At 33.6% G+C, this 12812-nt stretch overlaps 1 protein-coding gene across 9 annotated transcripts in view; it reads right to left on the minus strand.

Moving 5' to 3' along the window:
• Positions 1–4053: 4053 nt before the first annotated feature.
• The window catches only part of LOC128675166 (agrin-like), a 168248-nt gene continuing 159489 nt past the window's right edge, over positions 4054–12812 (minus strand). For 8 of the 9 annotated variants that reach the window (XM_064436450.1, XM_053754408.2, XM_053754418.2 and 5 more), the window contains 4 exons: positions 11473–11669; positions 10049–10232; positions 7918–8282; positions 4054–6969 (listed from right to left, as the gene is read on the minus strand). In XM_064436450.1, coding sequence (XP_064292520.1) covers positions 6824–6969; positions 7918–8282; positions 10049–10232; positions 11473–11669 — 892 coding nt within the window. In that variant the 3' untranslated portion in view covers positions 4054–6823. Of the gene's footprint in view, positions 6970–7917; positions 8283–9249; positions 9363–10048; positions 10233–11472; positions 11670–12812 lie in introns of all 9 variants that reach the window. The other variant, XR_010370099.1, reaches the window with a different exon arrangement.

The following is a 12812-nucleotide window of genomic DNA, read 5'->3' on the forward strand; positions in this document are numbered from 1 at the left end:
TCATAGAAAATTTTATTCAGAGTGATCTTAGTCATGTTTCATGGTTCAGTCAGCGAAATGAATATTAAAAGCCGGTTTTTTTTTATTTGTCTAACAAATAAACTTGTTCATTATATGAATCACATGAAAAGCTTGTAAAATTTTATTTGTAAGTTAGCAACCTGCTTACTGTGCCCTTGCTTTGCTTGCATCACTTGTACTTATATTTTTTATTAAGTAACAACTTCAAACTTGTGACACCAGAAACCATCATCATTTCAGCCTCTTCCTGCCCATTACTGAGTATTGGGATTTCTTCTTTAAGCAATCCTTCCATTTAGATATCATTTCGGTAATTTAAAAAAAACATGGGATATTTTTATAAATCATCAAACCTGGTGATTATCAAACCTGAATCAGATGTAAATATAAGTTAAATAGAAACTTAGATATTTTATATTTATAAGCTACCTATAATTTTCTTAATATTATGTCAGATATAATTTCGGAAATCTTATAAAACTATGGGATATTTTTAGAAATCATCTACTCATGATATCAATATTTAATGTCATGAATAAAAATCAAATATTAAAATGTTCTCATGCAAATTACTCTATAGCCGATTTAGAGCAACAAGGTTTTCGGCAGTCATATTTCAGTAGGGCTCATTTCGCGGGCCCTCCACTGGGACAATATATCAGCCTCAATTTATTTTCTTCTCAGCCTTTCATAACCTCCGCTTTTTATTCTATGTCCTCACTCTAACACGAATCATATAGGATTACAGTGGAGCAAGACGTATTTTGGTTGGCTTACGATTAAACTACTTTTTTTTCGTGTTAGTAATGTGTAGGTATACATATGTATCCTGTCATCTTCACAGTCGTATTCCTCATGGCTGAGGGTTGTGGTCATTACGTGGAATTAAACACACACAACAACTTTCTTGGTATTAGTAATGGAGTGGTTTTCCATTGCCTTCTCCATTTCACACACAAGTTAATAATCAACCAATGTGCAGGTTTCCTCACAATGTTTACATTCACCGGAAGCAAGTGGTGGTCGATCAAAACTACTATACATGAATCAGATTGGTATACAAACCCATGTGGCACGAGTAGGATTCGAACCTGGAAACTTTCGATCCACAGGCGGACGTCTTAACCATTACACCACCACCGCTTCCTATGTTAGTATCCTGTGGTGATGTGTATTTTTTGATCTAGATCATATTTTCACGCTAAGCACGTATTATGTGACGTCAAATATTTTAAGAATGATTTTTACTCGTATAAACAATAAACTTTGATTTACGAGTCGCATAACAAAACTATATGTTCATCTTTGAAAAAAAAAATTTATAATATTTCACAAATTAATTGAATACTATCACGTCAATCAGTCACTTCATTGCGATAATCATTCAAACAAATTGCATTTCTTTCACATAAATATTTTTATATTGACGACAGTCACGTATTCCATAAACATATCTTTTTTTTCATTAAATACAGAATACAAACAAACTTACCGTCAAAAGCCCACAAACTGATACAGTTTGCTTTTACTGTGTCATAGTAGACACGTATTCGACGGAGGGTATATCGCGAATCAAGTGTATTCCAGACACGTCGTCCCCTGCGGGAGACGAGATACAAATCCCGGGAGGAACCAGGAATCTGTTCACATATACCTTCATGTTCACCTCACTCTTATTTATATGCGATTGAAAGAAAAATACGTGCAAGATCGCGTGACATACTAAACCAATGTGACGGAGAGGCGAAGAGTTTGAGCAAATATTTTGGATTAGTTTGTAGTTATTATTACTGTGTAAAAATAAAATAGGTCGATCGGTAAAGAATTAAATTTTCTATACGTACCTTAACTCCACGCGAGGCTTAATAACATCGAGAGGCATTTTTCAATTCTAGCGACCGTTTGTACTTTAATTTTAAAACTGAAAAATAATAATCATTGCCTTTACCTTTGAACATAATTAATCCTTACTCAACATTGCTGATAACAACGCGAACTTTCAACTTCAAATAAAATTTAATGAAGCAAAAACAAATACGAATAACTCCTCGACATGCAATGATATAATTTTTAAATGGCAGGAATGAACCCGTTAACACCTCAGTCCAGCTGTACTGGCATCAACATTTAATAAAGTGATAAAATGCTTGCTCGGTCTCTGAACACGCGATCTATTTGCGATTTCATTGCCGCTTTAAATTCAAGCTTTACGTACGCTACGAGTACGCGCATGTTGTTATCAATGAATAATTTCACACTAATTTATCACACGAATGAAGTAGAGGTTTATACGCGGCAAAGTACGCAGATTAACCTCCAAAAATATCCAGTTATATTGCCTTGTCTTATATAGAATATATGTATACAGAATATATGTATACAGAATATATGTATACAGAATATATGTATACAGAATATATGTATACAGAATATATGTATACAGAATATATGTATAATGAAATCAAATGATACATATTTTCATCTAATGTGGACATCAACACACGAAGGAAGTTATTTTAGTACAAGTTAAAATTGTATAGTACCTAATATTAATTATCGCCTTGACAAAAGTATTTCAGATTCACTATTGTTATTAAATAATTTAAAGTACAATTACTATGCACTTGAATTAGGTTTTGGCTATTTTGTTATGAATTTTATTGAATTTCTCCCGGTTTCATCTTCAACAATGGAACGTAGAAGCCCAAGATCAATCAATTAATTATTAAAGAACTGTGCTATAGCAGATTCCCCCAATTTGTTTTCGTTGCGCGATCTCTTAAATTTGAGGCTCTCAGCAAACGCGCGTTTTACTTTTGGTTAATATCTATTGCTTATTTTTCTCCCTCGTAACGCCTCGGGGATTCCGGTGGCCTCCGTGATTTATGGCTTATGCAAAGAATGAGAGGATATTTTCTACACCATAATTCAGGCTAGTTGAGATTAGAGGCGGGTCTCTAAGAATGATATATCAATCCTTCCCGCTCTTTTTATGTCTCGTATATTACGTTACTATTGTCAAATAAATAAAGGTCCGTTACTTCTTGAAAGCTTGTGCTTTGTGTTACGGTATGTTTTATATTAAAATAAAGTAGATGCTTATAAATATATTTTAGGTATGAGATTATCATAACATACGTCATGGTGATTATTTTAACAATTTTTATATACATGTAATGTTTGATAAACGTAACGGACGTAACATATTTATATGAATGAACAAACGAATAATTGTTACAGATTAATTTCCGAGTATTTTCGAAACAAACACAACCCAAAATAATGAATAGGTACTCACTTACCAACGTTGTATACCACCGTTTATCAATGTAATAATTTTACAGCCATCAAGCTATTTTAGCTGCTGTAATTCTAACTCCATTGTCTACATCATTAAATTAAAAGCTTCGTGTTTGAAGGCCGTTAGGAAATTTGCGACGCCTACAGTGCCTTGTGCCTTGAGAGTCGGTAATACAGCTAACTGATTCATTATCCATAAATTCGCGATCGAAAAGCTGATAAGACACGTTTTCAGGGTTTTACGAGTCTGTTTTAAAAGCGATGATGATATTGGTTCGTGTAGTTATTGTGTACGCTAATATTTCTCAACTCAGTCGCTATTCTGTATAGTTAAAAAACTGGTGACACGAGAGATTTTCATTATGACAAAATAAATAAGAAAGGATACAATTCGATTGAGACAATCCAACTATTAAAAGTCAACTTATATGGAATGAAAAGAGTACTTAAACCATAAATTCCAATATTTTTTATATCTCACTTTCATCCTCACATCCTCAAGTGTTTCCGATTATATTCAGGGCTGTGACGGCATGAAGCCTGCGACCAGCCTAAAAACCAAACATTAAAAACATTAGGCTGTAATTTTGAAACCAGCGGCTTACGTCTATCTTCTTTGGGAATGCTATTATTTCCTATCAGCAGCCAAGGCAGGGTTTTTCACCTCGTATGTCATCTCTGATTATGTAGAAATATAACATTTTAACTGTGAGATTGAATAAAACACAGCAGTTACTGATTGCAGTCTCATTTAATTTATCATTTTGTTTTCAATAAACTAAGATAGTTACATCAAAACACACATTGCATAACAAATTGGACTGGAAGATATGTTAGAACCAGTGATACGTACTATGTACCCACGAGTGGGGAAATTTATTGCCGAGCGCCCTTCCACCGCTGATTCGGATGAAATTTTTATCAAGTTTATGTGTAAACTATACAGCATTTTATATCATACAGAAGCGTACTTTGCAATGGACACTGTGACGTTAAAATTCCGACTGAACGGCGGGAGGACCAACCTAAAATATTATCTAAAACTGGGATATGTTTCGTTAATCACGAAGCATTCTAACACGAAAAAAGTAATTCTAAAATGCCATGTTGATATATACTTAATATTGTCATTGTTTTTTTATTTTTATTAATTAGTATTAAGTTATAATACTTTACATGAAGACTTCACTAGACAAAAAGTAGAAAAGACAACTTAGCGTATTTCCAGAGCGCAGTAGCATATAAAAACTTGAACATAATTTACCTAAATTTCATCTAGGCTAGTTTACCAATATTTTTCTATATATATCTATAACGTTATTTTGATGGTTAAAATGTACACACTTAAAACGAATTTCAAATTCGATAATAGGTACTTGCTCACAGAATAATATTCCCGCATACACCTTAAATTTATAAATCAACAGTCATTTATGTCAATATTATTATAATCCTTAATTATTGTGATGACGAAAAAGATGATAAGTATTCCACTTTGGGCACCAAATAAAATAGCACCTTGTGGAATACCTCAGCTGCCATTTTTTCGATGCCCAAATGGGGTAACGTCAAAATAAAATATCAAAGTAAGCTAGGAGAATTTAACTAAATTAAACATAATCCGTTGTAAAGTGCAGGTAATTAATTAACTATATACATATAATACACACCAGTGAGCTGGTATATAAATTAAAATTATGATTAAAATGGCCTTAATAAATTAAATTTTGAATACACGATACTTTAATTCGTGTATCAGTGAAATAAAAACGTCGGAAATTTGATATTTTGGAGCAATTTCATAACTAATTTCAATGCGGCTTTTAGTGAAGAGAATAAAATCAGTAATTACTAATATTTCAGTTGTCGTAAATGTTCTTTATGTGTATGTTTTTTATTATTATGGGTATTATTTTATGAGGTTAAAAGCTGATTTCTAAATTATATCACAAGAAAAACTAGTTAAAGTCCTTTGTTTCTTATTATTTATGTCATTGCACATCCCATACTACGGGAGTATTCTTTCACTAAAACCGCATTCTTTTCCGGTCTATACATGTATAAAAAAAGCTACTAATAAATAAATTAACGTTGAGTATACACACATAAAACTAAATAACTAATAAAAACTATTTTAAAATACTATGGCACCTTTATGATTGTATACTTGAGTGAATATAAAGCAATCTTAGAATTAAGGAATGATGTAAATGGAATGAAATCGTTAATGAACTCTTACTTGACACCGGAACATTGATTCAGGAAATTAAATTCATAAAAGCAGATGTCTTTTAACAATAAAAATGGAATGTTATTATAGGATATTGCCTCCCGAATGAATCGCACCACGGTGTGAATCCTTCAAATACTTTTATTGTACCCATGATCTTATTTAAATACGAGTCTTGTTGTGTAATGTTTTTTTGCACCGAGTGCTTACTTTGACTAAAATGTAATTACAAATGTTAAGTACACTAGTATTCATAATTTCATTGAGAAAATTAAATTATTAAACTTTGACATGTATCGTCACAGTTGCTATGCCCTAAAAACTGAAAATACGTTAATAACTCATGTGAAATAGTATTAATAAATCATAGATATATAATCTTATAATGCAGTTTTTCATGTTAATTTATGTTTTGCTGATTGCCTTTCAGCCATTCACTGAAATTTTGCCATATCAAAGCCATTCTTTGATCTGTCATAACCGCATTCGCAAATGTACTTACATACTATTCGTATGTACTTAGCATGTGATCTATTACTGTAAACTGGAATAAAAATTATATTCAAGTAATTCACTATCGATACCACGGAAAATATATTCTCCGAATTTTAACAACCTTCATAAAGAATTATTGGCGATTCACGTCGCGATTCGAACCACTCGTAAAAATACCCGGCTTTGCCTATCAACATCTCCTGGATAAATATTTTATACTTTTTCGAATTATGTACCATTTTCACGTAAGATATATACTATTCTAATTATCTACATATAATATTTTTGCTAGTAATAACAACAAAATATCGAGAGTCTTTTTTTATTCAGTACTTTCACACAATAATTCATCTGTTTATAATATACCTCTGATGTGTTATCCGAGCACCGATTTCCAACGATAGTATATTACTATTAAATAAGGCGCGATTATACGAGAGATTATAAGTTTCAAAGTTTTTCGAATCTTGGAATATTTATGCGCTCTGAGCCTTTAATCCTAAAACTACAAAATAACATATGGCAACATATTCTTTTGGTAATAAAGAATACTTTAACTTTTTTTTATTAAAGAATACGGATCATTTTAACATCCCTGTGGGTTGCTAACCTCTGATCGTACAATATACAATTTAAACAGAAGTTCGGATCGGATATGTATTGGTAGGTACATTGACAGGTACTTTCAAAAGTAACACAGAGCTTCAAAATAATACTTATAATTTTCACATTGATGTTGGCAATTGACGCGTTGCACCGTTGCGATTAGTCGTGCGTTTATTCGCAATGTCTGACTGTCGAAGCGGGTCGGATCGGAGTCGTGAGATCGAGGTGTCGCCCGCTCGCCTTCACACTTGCGACACATCCGTGCAAGCCAGTGTAGAGGGCCGGAGGCAGGCCAAGTGGCAAAGTTGGTGATCCCCCTGTGTTAAGTAGGCAAAGTTTGAGTACTCCTCACTACCAGAGTCTTAGTCCAAAATTAAAGTAGTTTATAACTTGTTCAGGATAATGGGCTAAGGAAAGTTGAAATGATTACTTTGGCTCACGCATGTCTTTATCTGTATAAGTACGGATTAACTTTTTAGAACGTTTATGTGGTTAGTACAAGTACCTACAATGAAAAATGACCAACAGACCAATCCTAGTATTAATATTATAAATGGAAAGTTTGTGAGGATTTATGTGTAAATTTAAGTTATGATCATTTCTTTAGAAATTAGACCTTCACAGACAATTTTTCTCGTTAAATCATACTAATGTGAAAGTTTGGGAGGATGTATGTGTAGGTTTGTTACTCTTTCACGCAAAATCTACGAATTGTTATGAAATTTAGTAAACGGGTAGAATAATAACCTGGAATAAAACATAGCGTGCTTTTTATCCCGAAATTCCCATGAAAGCGAAGCCCCGGGGCACAATTAATGTGAAACAATTTTTTTACACTTAGATAAATTAATAGATAGATAAGTATATACATTATGTTGACAAGTTAGAGACAGGATACGGATATTGAACGATTTGTTTCGTATTTCACGAACGTTAAAGTTTTGTTATGAAAATTTTCAGTAAGACACCTACTTAGCTGAAACTTTTACGAAGCTCTAAAGATTTCTATGAAGCCTTCATAACGAATTTAATAAAACTGGTTTATATTTCAAAATCAAACAAGTTTATGTAAAACTTTATTGCGTGGGTTCATTTAAAGTCACTTTAAGTAATATTTGTCAGTCATATATAAAAGCACTTTCAGAAATACCATCTATTTTGAAGAAATATGTTTTCATATTGGTCCTAATTAGATTTATTCTCATTAAGAGAATCAGCGGAAATAAGATTTGTATTCGAAGTTTCAAATATGAAAAAATACTTACCAATCCATAGTTTGGGGTTAGATTTCGAAGGTACCAGCATAGACTGGGAGTACCCTCTGACAGGCGGTCTGTTGTCTACCTGCAGCATTGCCAGTCGCTTTCTTCTCCTCACAGTGGCTATGTGCCACATCCCGTCATCCACACGGACCTTCGACTCAATGCTCTGGAACCAGTCCTCGTTGCTCGCCGAGTTGAGTTCCTTCACATCAGTGTCTGTGTATATAAGCTGCAGTTTTCCCTCACTCAGTCCTAGACCTATGAAATCCCGAGGCCGGATTCCAATCTTCCGCCGCCACAAAAGTAGACCAGACTCGTTGTAAGTTCTGAATTTAATTTCGTATCTAACACCGCGGGCATTGCGATTCCTAAAATCATATGAAAATATGTTAACACTATAAACGTTTTCTATTGTGATATTCAAAGTCACAAAGCTAAGTCAATAATTCCTTGTTTACAATCAAGCAAATAACAATGTTATTAATTTCAATTACATTTAAAATTCCGAATGTCAATTTTTAAATAATAATTAATGTTCAAAGAATTGCGTAATCAAATTAAAATAAAGCCAGACATAGAAAAAATATGGCAAAAAACGTTATGGATTTTGCTTGCAATTCAATATTACTGTAGTCCTAAGAACACATAATTAATAAAAAACATTTTAGATAAAATACTAATAAATTAAAACTCTCGAAAACAACATGCAGCAACACTGATGCTTGAATTTAAATTAGAAAGCTTGTACACACGCAACTTTATAATCTAAAACACGATAAAGTCAATGCAAATTTTCTGCATCGTTAATATAGGGCTGGCACTACTTAACCCGTGTAGGACACATTTACAAGCTGTAGCCGTGTTCGTTGTAATTACAACCCTAAGACATCCAAATGAAATTTACGTGGCGATAAAATAAAACAATAAAAGCAAGGAACTGCACTATCTGCAGCCAGTATTTCGGATTTCCTTATTTATGTTAACGCGTTTATGCAAATGTGTAAACTTCGGCTTAACTTATTTGCTTCACTTTGAATTTCTACATTCAGCAACTAAGAAAACAACAAATAAACTGTTTATAAAAAAAATGCTGGACATTTCAAAAGTATACCACTTAATAAAATATTAATTTTACAATACATCAACACTATGCTTTCCTTTGTAAAATGTGCCTCTTAGTTACCAAATGCATTATTATAACATTTTATACCATTTCCAAATTACACTTAAGTGGTACAATTTCCATGTCGCAATCAACTATTCATGGCCATGAACCGAAATTGTTCTAATATCCCCACATTTGCTTCATATTGTACGACAAAAATATTACATTACCTAATCTAAGCATACGGCAGTTTAGTGTTATGGTTTAAATTTATATAGTATCGTCCGTCGAGTGTTATCTTACATCATACGGTCCTTCACCCACATCTTTGTTAGTACGTAAGCTAGAAATATGAAATATTTGTTAGTAGACAAGACAATTACCACATTGATTATCTCAAAGAATAACCAGCAACATTTTTCTTCTTATTTATTGCAAGCGTGCTCGAAATTCGAACAATTTCGTTATACAAATATTTTCCTTCGCTGTATTTTCGTTTACAATGTATATCCTAATGAAGACCAATTATATACCTATTTCTATTTTATGTAATCTTCCATTTTTACTAGAAAATAATGTTATTGTGAATATAATAATATATACGAATTAAATCAGCATATATAAAAAACTTACTACATCATTTTTTGTATTTCTACTTAGGAAAACCAATGTATTTAACAACATTGTAGCATTTGTAGCCCGTCAAAAACTAGGCTGCTCGCTAGGACTGGCTTTTAATGTGTCATTAAAACAATTAAGTCGCAAATTACGACTGGCACGAAGTTCTACATCTACAAACTGGTACGAAATTAAAAAGCAAAAGTCGTGTGATCGTAAATGTTCCAATTGAATATTTAACCTTAAATACGATTTTTTACAAGCACTGAAGTGTTAGTAGTTATTTCAAAGACTCATATTGATAACGTATTAGTTTAAAACGTCAACTAAAATATTAGATATCCATATTGATAATGATTAATAAATTATTGTAAACCTAAAACGATGTAAACCTAAATTATGAACTCTTACCTGCGATTTCCTTTACTCCTATAGGAAAAATAATTGTTTCCATCAAATTTAATAGGAGATCGATCGCTGAGCATTGCCACATTTTGCACCTCACAGTTCCTGCCTTGGTAGCCATCTTGACATATGCATTTATATTCGTTCAATAGAGGTATACATGTTCCGTTGTTCTTGCAGGGACTAAGACCTAGCAAATATATAACAATTATAAAAAATATGCAAGCAATAATGCATAATGGATAAGTAAATATACCTATCCATTTTGTGTACGAGCTTCACAAATTACGCTGTGTAAAAATGACAATGCAACTTAATTATCTAATCAAATATTTAGTTTTTGTGAAATTTACACGCAACTATGTAGTGCTAGTGTAGGCCTAGGGCTCTATCGGCGCTAATATTCTGAGGAAGGTCTCCGATCTATTCATAAAAATATCGATAAATATATTTTTTATGTAATAAAACAAACGGCACACAAAGCGTATACAATAGGAGGGCTTTAATATATATTCTTTGCTTGTGTGTACAAACTCTCCCCGAAACGAGTAGGTATAGGTACATACGTGCACGATACAAGAATCGAAATATTAACAAACAACGTTGCGAACTAATACACGAAATATGGAAGCCAATCTCAATATTGGATTTGTTTTGTAAAGTTAAATAAGGCAACATCGATGAACATTTGGGTTACAGTTCAAGTAAGTTCGACCCAGAAGCTCCCAAGCGAGCAATTCATACTAACAACAGTCTACGACGCTATTATATGAACAAATAGTTTACGTAATTTATCTTTATACCATTTAGGTCCCGCTATTTCAATGGAAGTTCAGGCAAAGTTGGAAGGTTAAGATTCTGTGTACATAGATAAGTTTCATTGATACTTAGACATTGAGAGGTATATCTGTGCTGTTTTATCGCTTATATACAGTCTTATTTTCTGAACGCTGATTTTGTTTTATTTTTTAATTACAAAATTCAAAAATGTTCTAAAAACGGAAAATTGACAATTTTATTCAAATAGCAGAACTTTTGTAAATAACGACCCAGTTTTCGTCGCTAAAGGGTATCGTATCTCAAAGGGCGCTGGACAAAAACGACGGAAAAAATATATAAAATAAATGCTTCATTTTATTTTGAAAATGTTTATTTAAGTGCTTTAGTATGTTTATTTAGTACCATGGATTGATATTGATTTGAGGTCACGAGATTTAAAATAGTAAATTGAGTTGTATCGTTATTTCTGCTTCTGCACTATTATAAATAAATACATATTTTTATGAAAAAATATCATCACAAACCTTCATTTACATAAATAAGAAATAAGAGAATATACAGATTTTCTCTCTCCGCTTATTTATACGACAATATTTATAAAACACATGTTTTATTTAATAAAGTTATCACCAACAAACAGACAAACTCACCATTACCGCAAGGCGGGCCCACATACTTTGTGACCCCACTGGTAGCACAAGGCAATTTCTCCTCATCCTGAACTATGCCGCATCTCGCCGTGTCACCATTGTACAAAGACAGTGGGTTCCCATTCAGGAAGACCTGTTGCACGGAGCCTATGAAACTGCTGGTCACGCCAGACATCTTGTGCGGTCGGATGTATGCGCTGGAAGAATTATGTAACTTAGATTTGCAACAAATTGATGCCTAATCGGAGAATAATTTATAATGTCGCATGAGATCGTGGCCCTGGTGTAAGTTAAACATATTAAAGCTTAAGTATAATTTATAGTTCGGAGTAAGAGTTAATTTTTTAGTTCAGTCAAATAAATCAAGCATGACATCATATAGAAGCAGAACATATTAAACTGTAGATACTAGCTCTTTACCGCCATTTGTACGGGTTGCAATGACCTCTTTGTGGCTGCGAAACACAATATTCGACTTCGCAAAGCTTTTTAAGCTTATATTGTGTGCTTTTATTACTGGAGACATATATTGGTTTTAATTTACTGAAAATTAGGTGTTAAGGAATAAAATAGGTACATGACGTGTATAATTAACGACACTGTTTCCAATAAGTATATTATATTGTTAGTAAACAATATCCACAATATTAGCCGTGCTATCTGTCAGCACAGAATCCTCGCTCGACACCATGGCTACGATGGCAGACAAGATGATGGAGCACACAGAACAAGCGGTAGCAGAAGTCCGTGAAGATTCAACCCCTAGAAGCAGCAGCGAAACGCAAAACAACTTGCAATTTCAAGTCTTAAGCAAACAAATAGAAAAGCTTACACTTGAGATTGCCGCTCTCAAAGAAGGTCGGTCCAGATTTCGTGGTCGTCAACCCTTTAGAAACCCACGCCAGAACAGATCATCAACCAGATCGAAGTCGAGAAACGGAAGAAAACCAGGTGACCCAGAATGGGAATGCTCGTATCACTATCGCTTCGGTGATAAGGCCAGAAAATGCCAGTCACCCTGCGCTAGGCGACGGTCGGAAAACTAGAAGCAACATCGACGGTGGCGGGCGTTGGTGTTACTAAAGGGAGTAACCGCCTCTGCATCAGGGAGCTGAACACGAAAGAGCGTTTTCTCGTAGACACCGGCGCAGACATATCTGTATTAGCAGCGAAAAACAGAAACCAAACTCCGAGCAACACCTACAAGTTGTACGCAGCGAACAATACGCCGATACGAACCTACGGAGAGAAAACTATAAATCTCAACATAGGCCTTCGTCGCACATACAAATGGACATTCATCGTTGCAGACGTACAGACATCCATACTGGGCGCAGATT

Source organism: Plodia interpunctella, chromosome 2 (genome assembly GCF_027563975.2).
Source record: "Plodia interpunctella isolate USDA-ARS_2022_Savannah chromosome 2, ilPloInte3.2, whole genome shotgun sequence".
NCBI lineage: Eukaryota > Metazoa > Arthropoda > Insecta > Lepidoptera > Pyralidae > Plodia > Plodia interpunctella.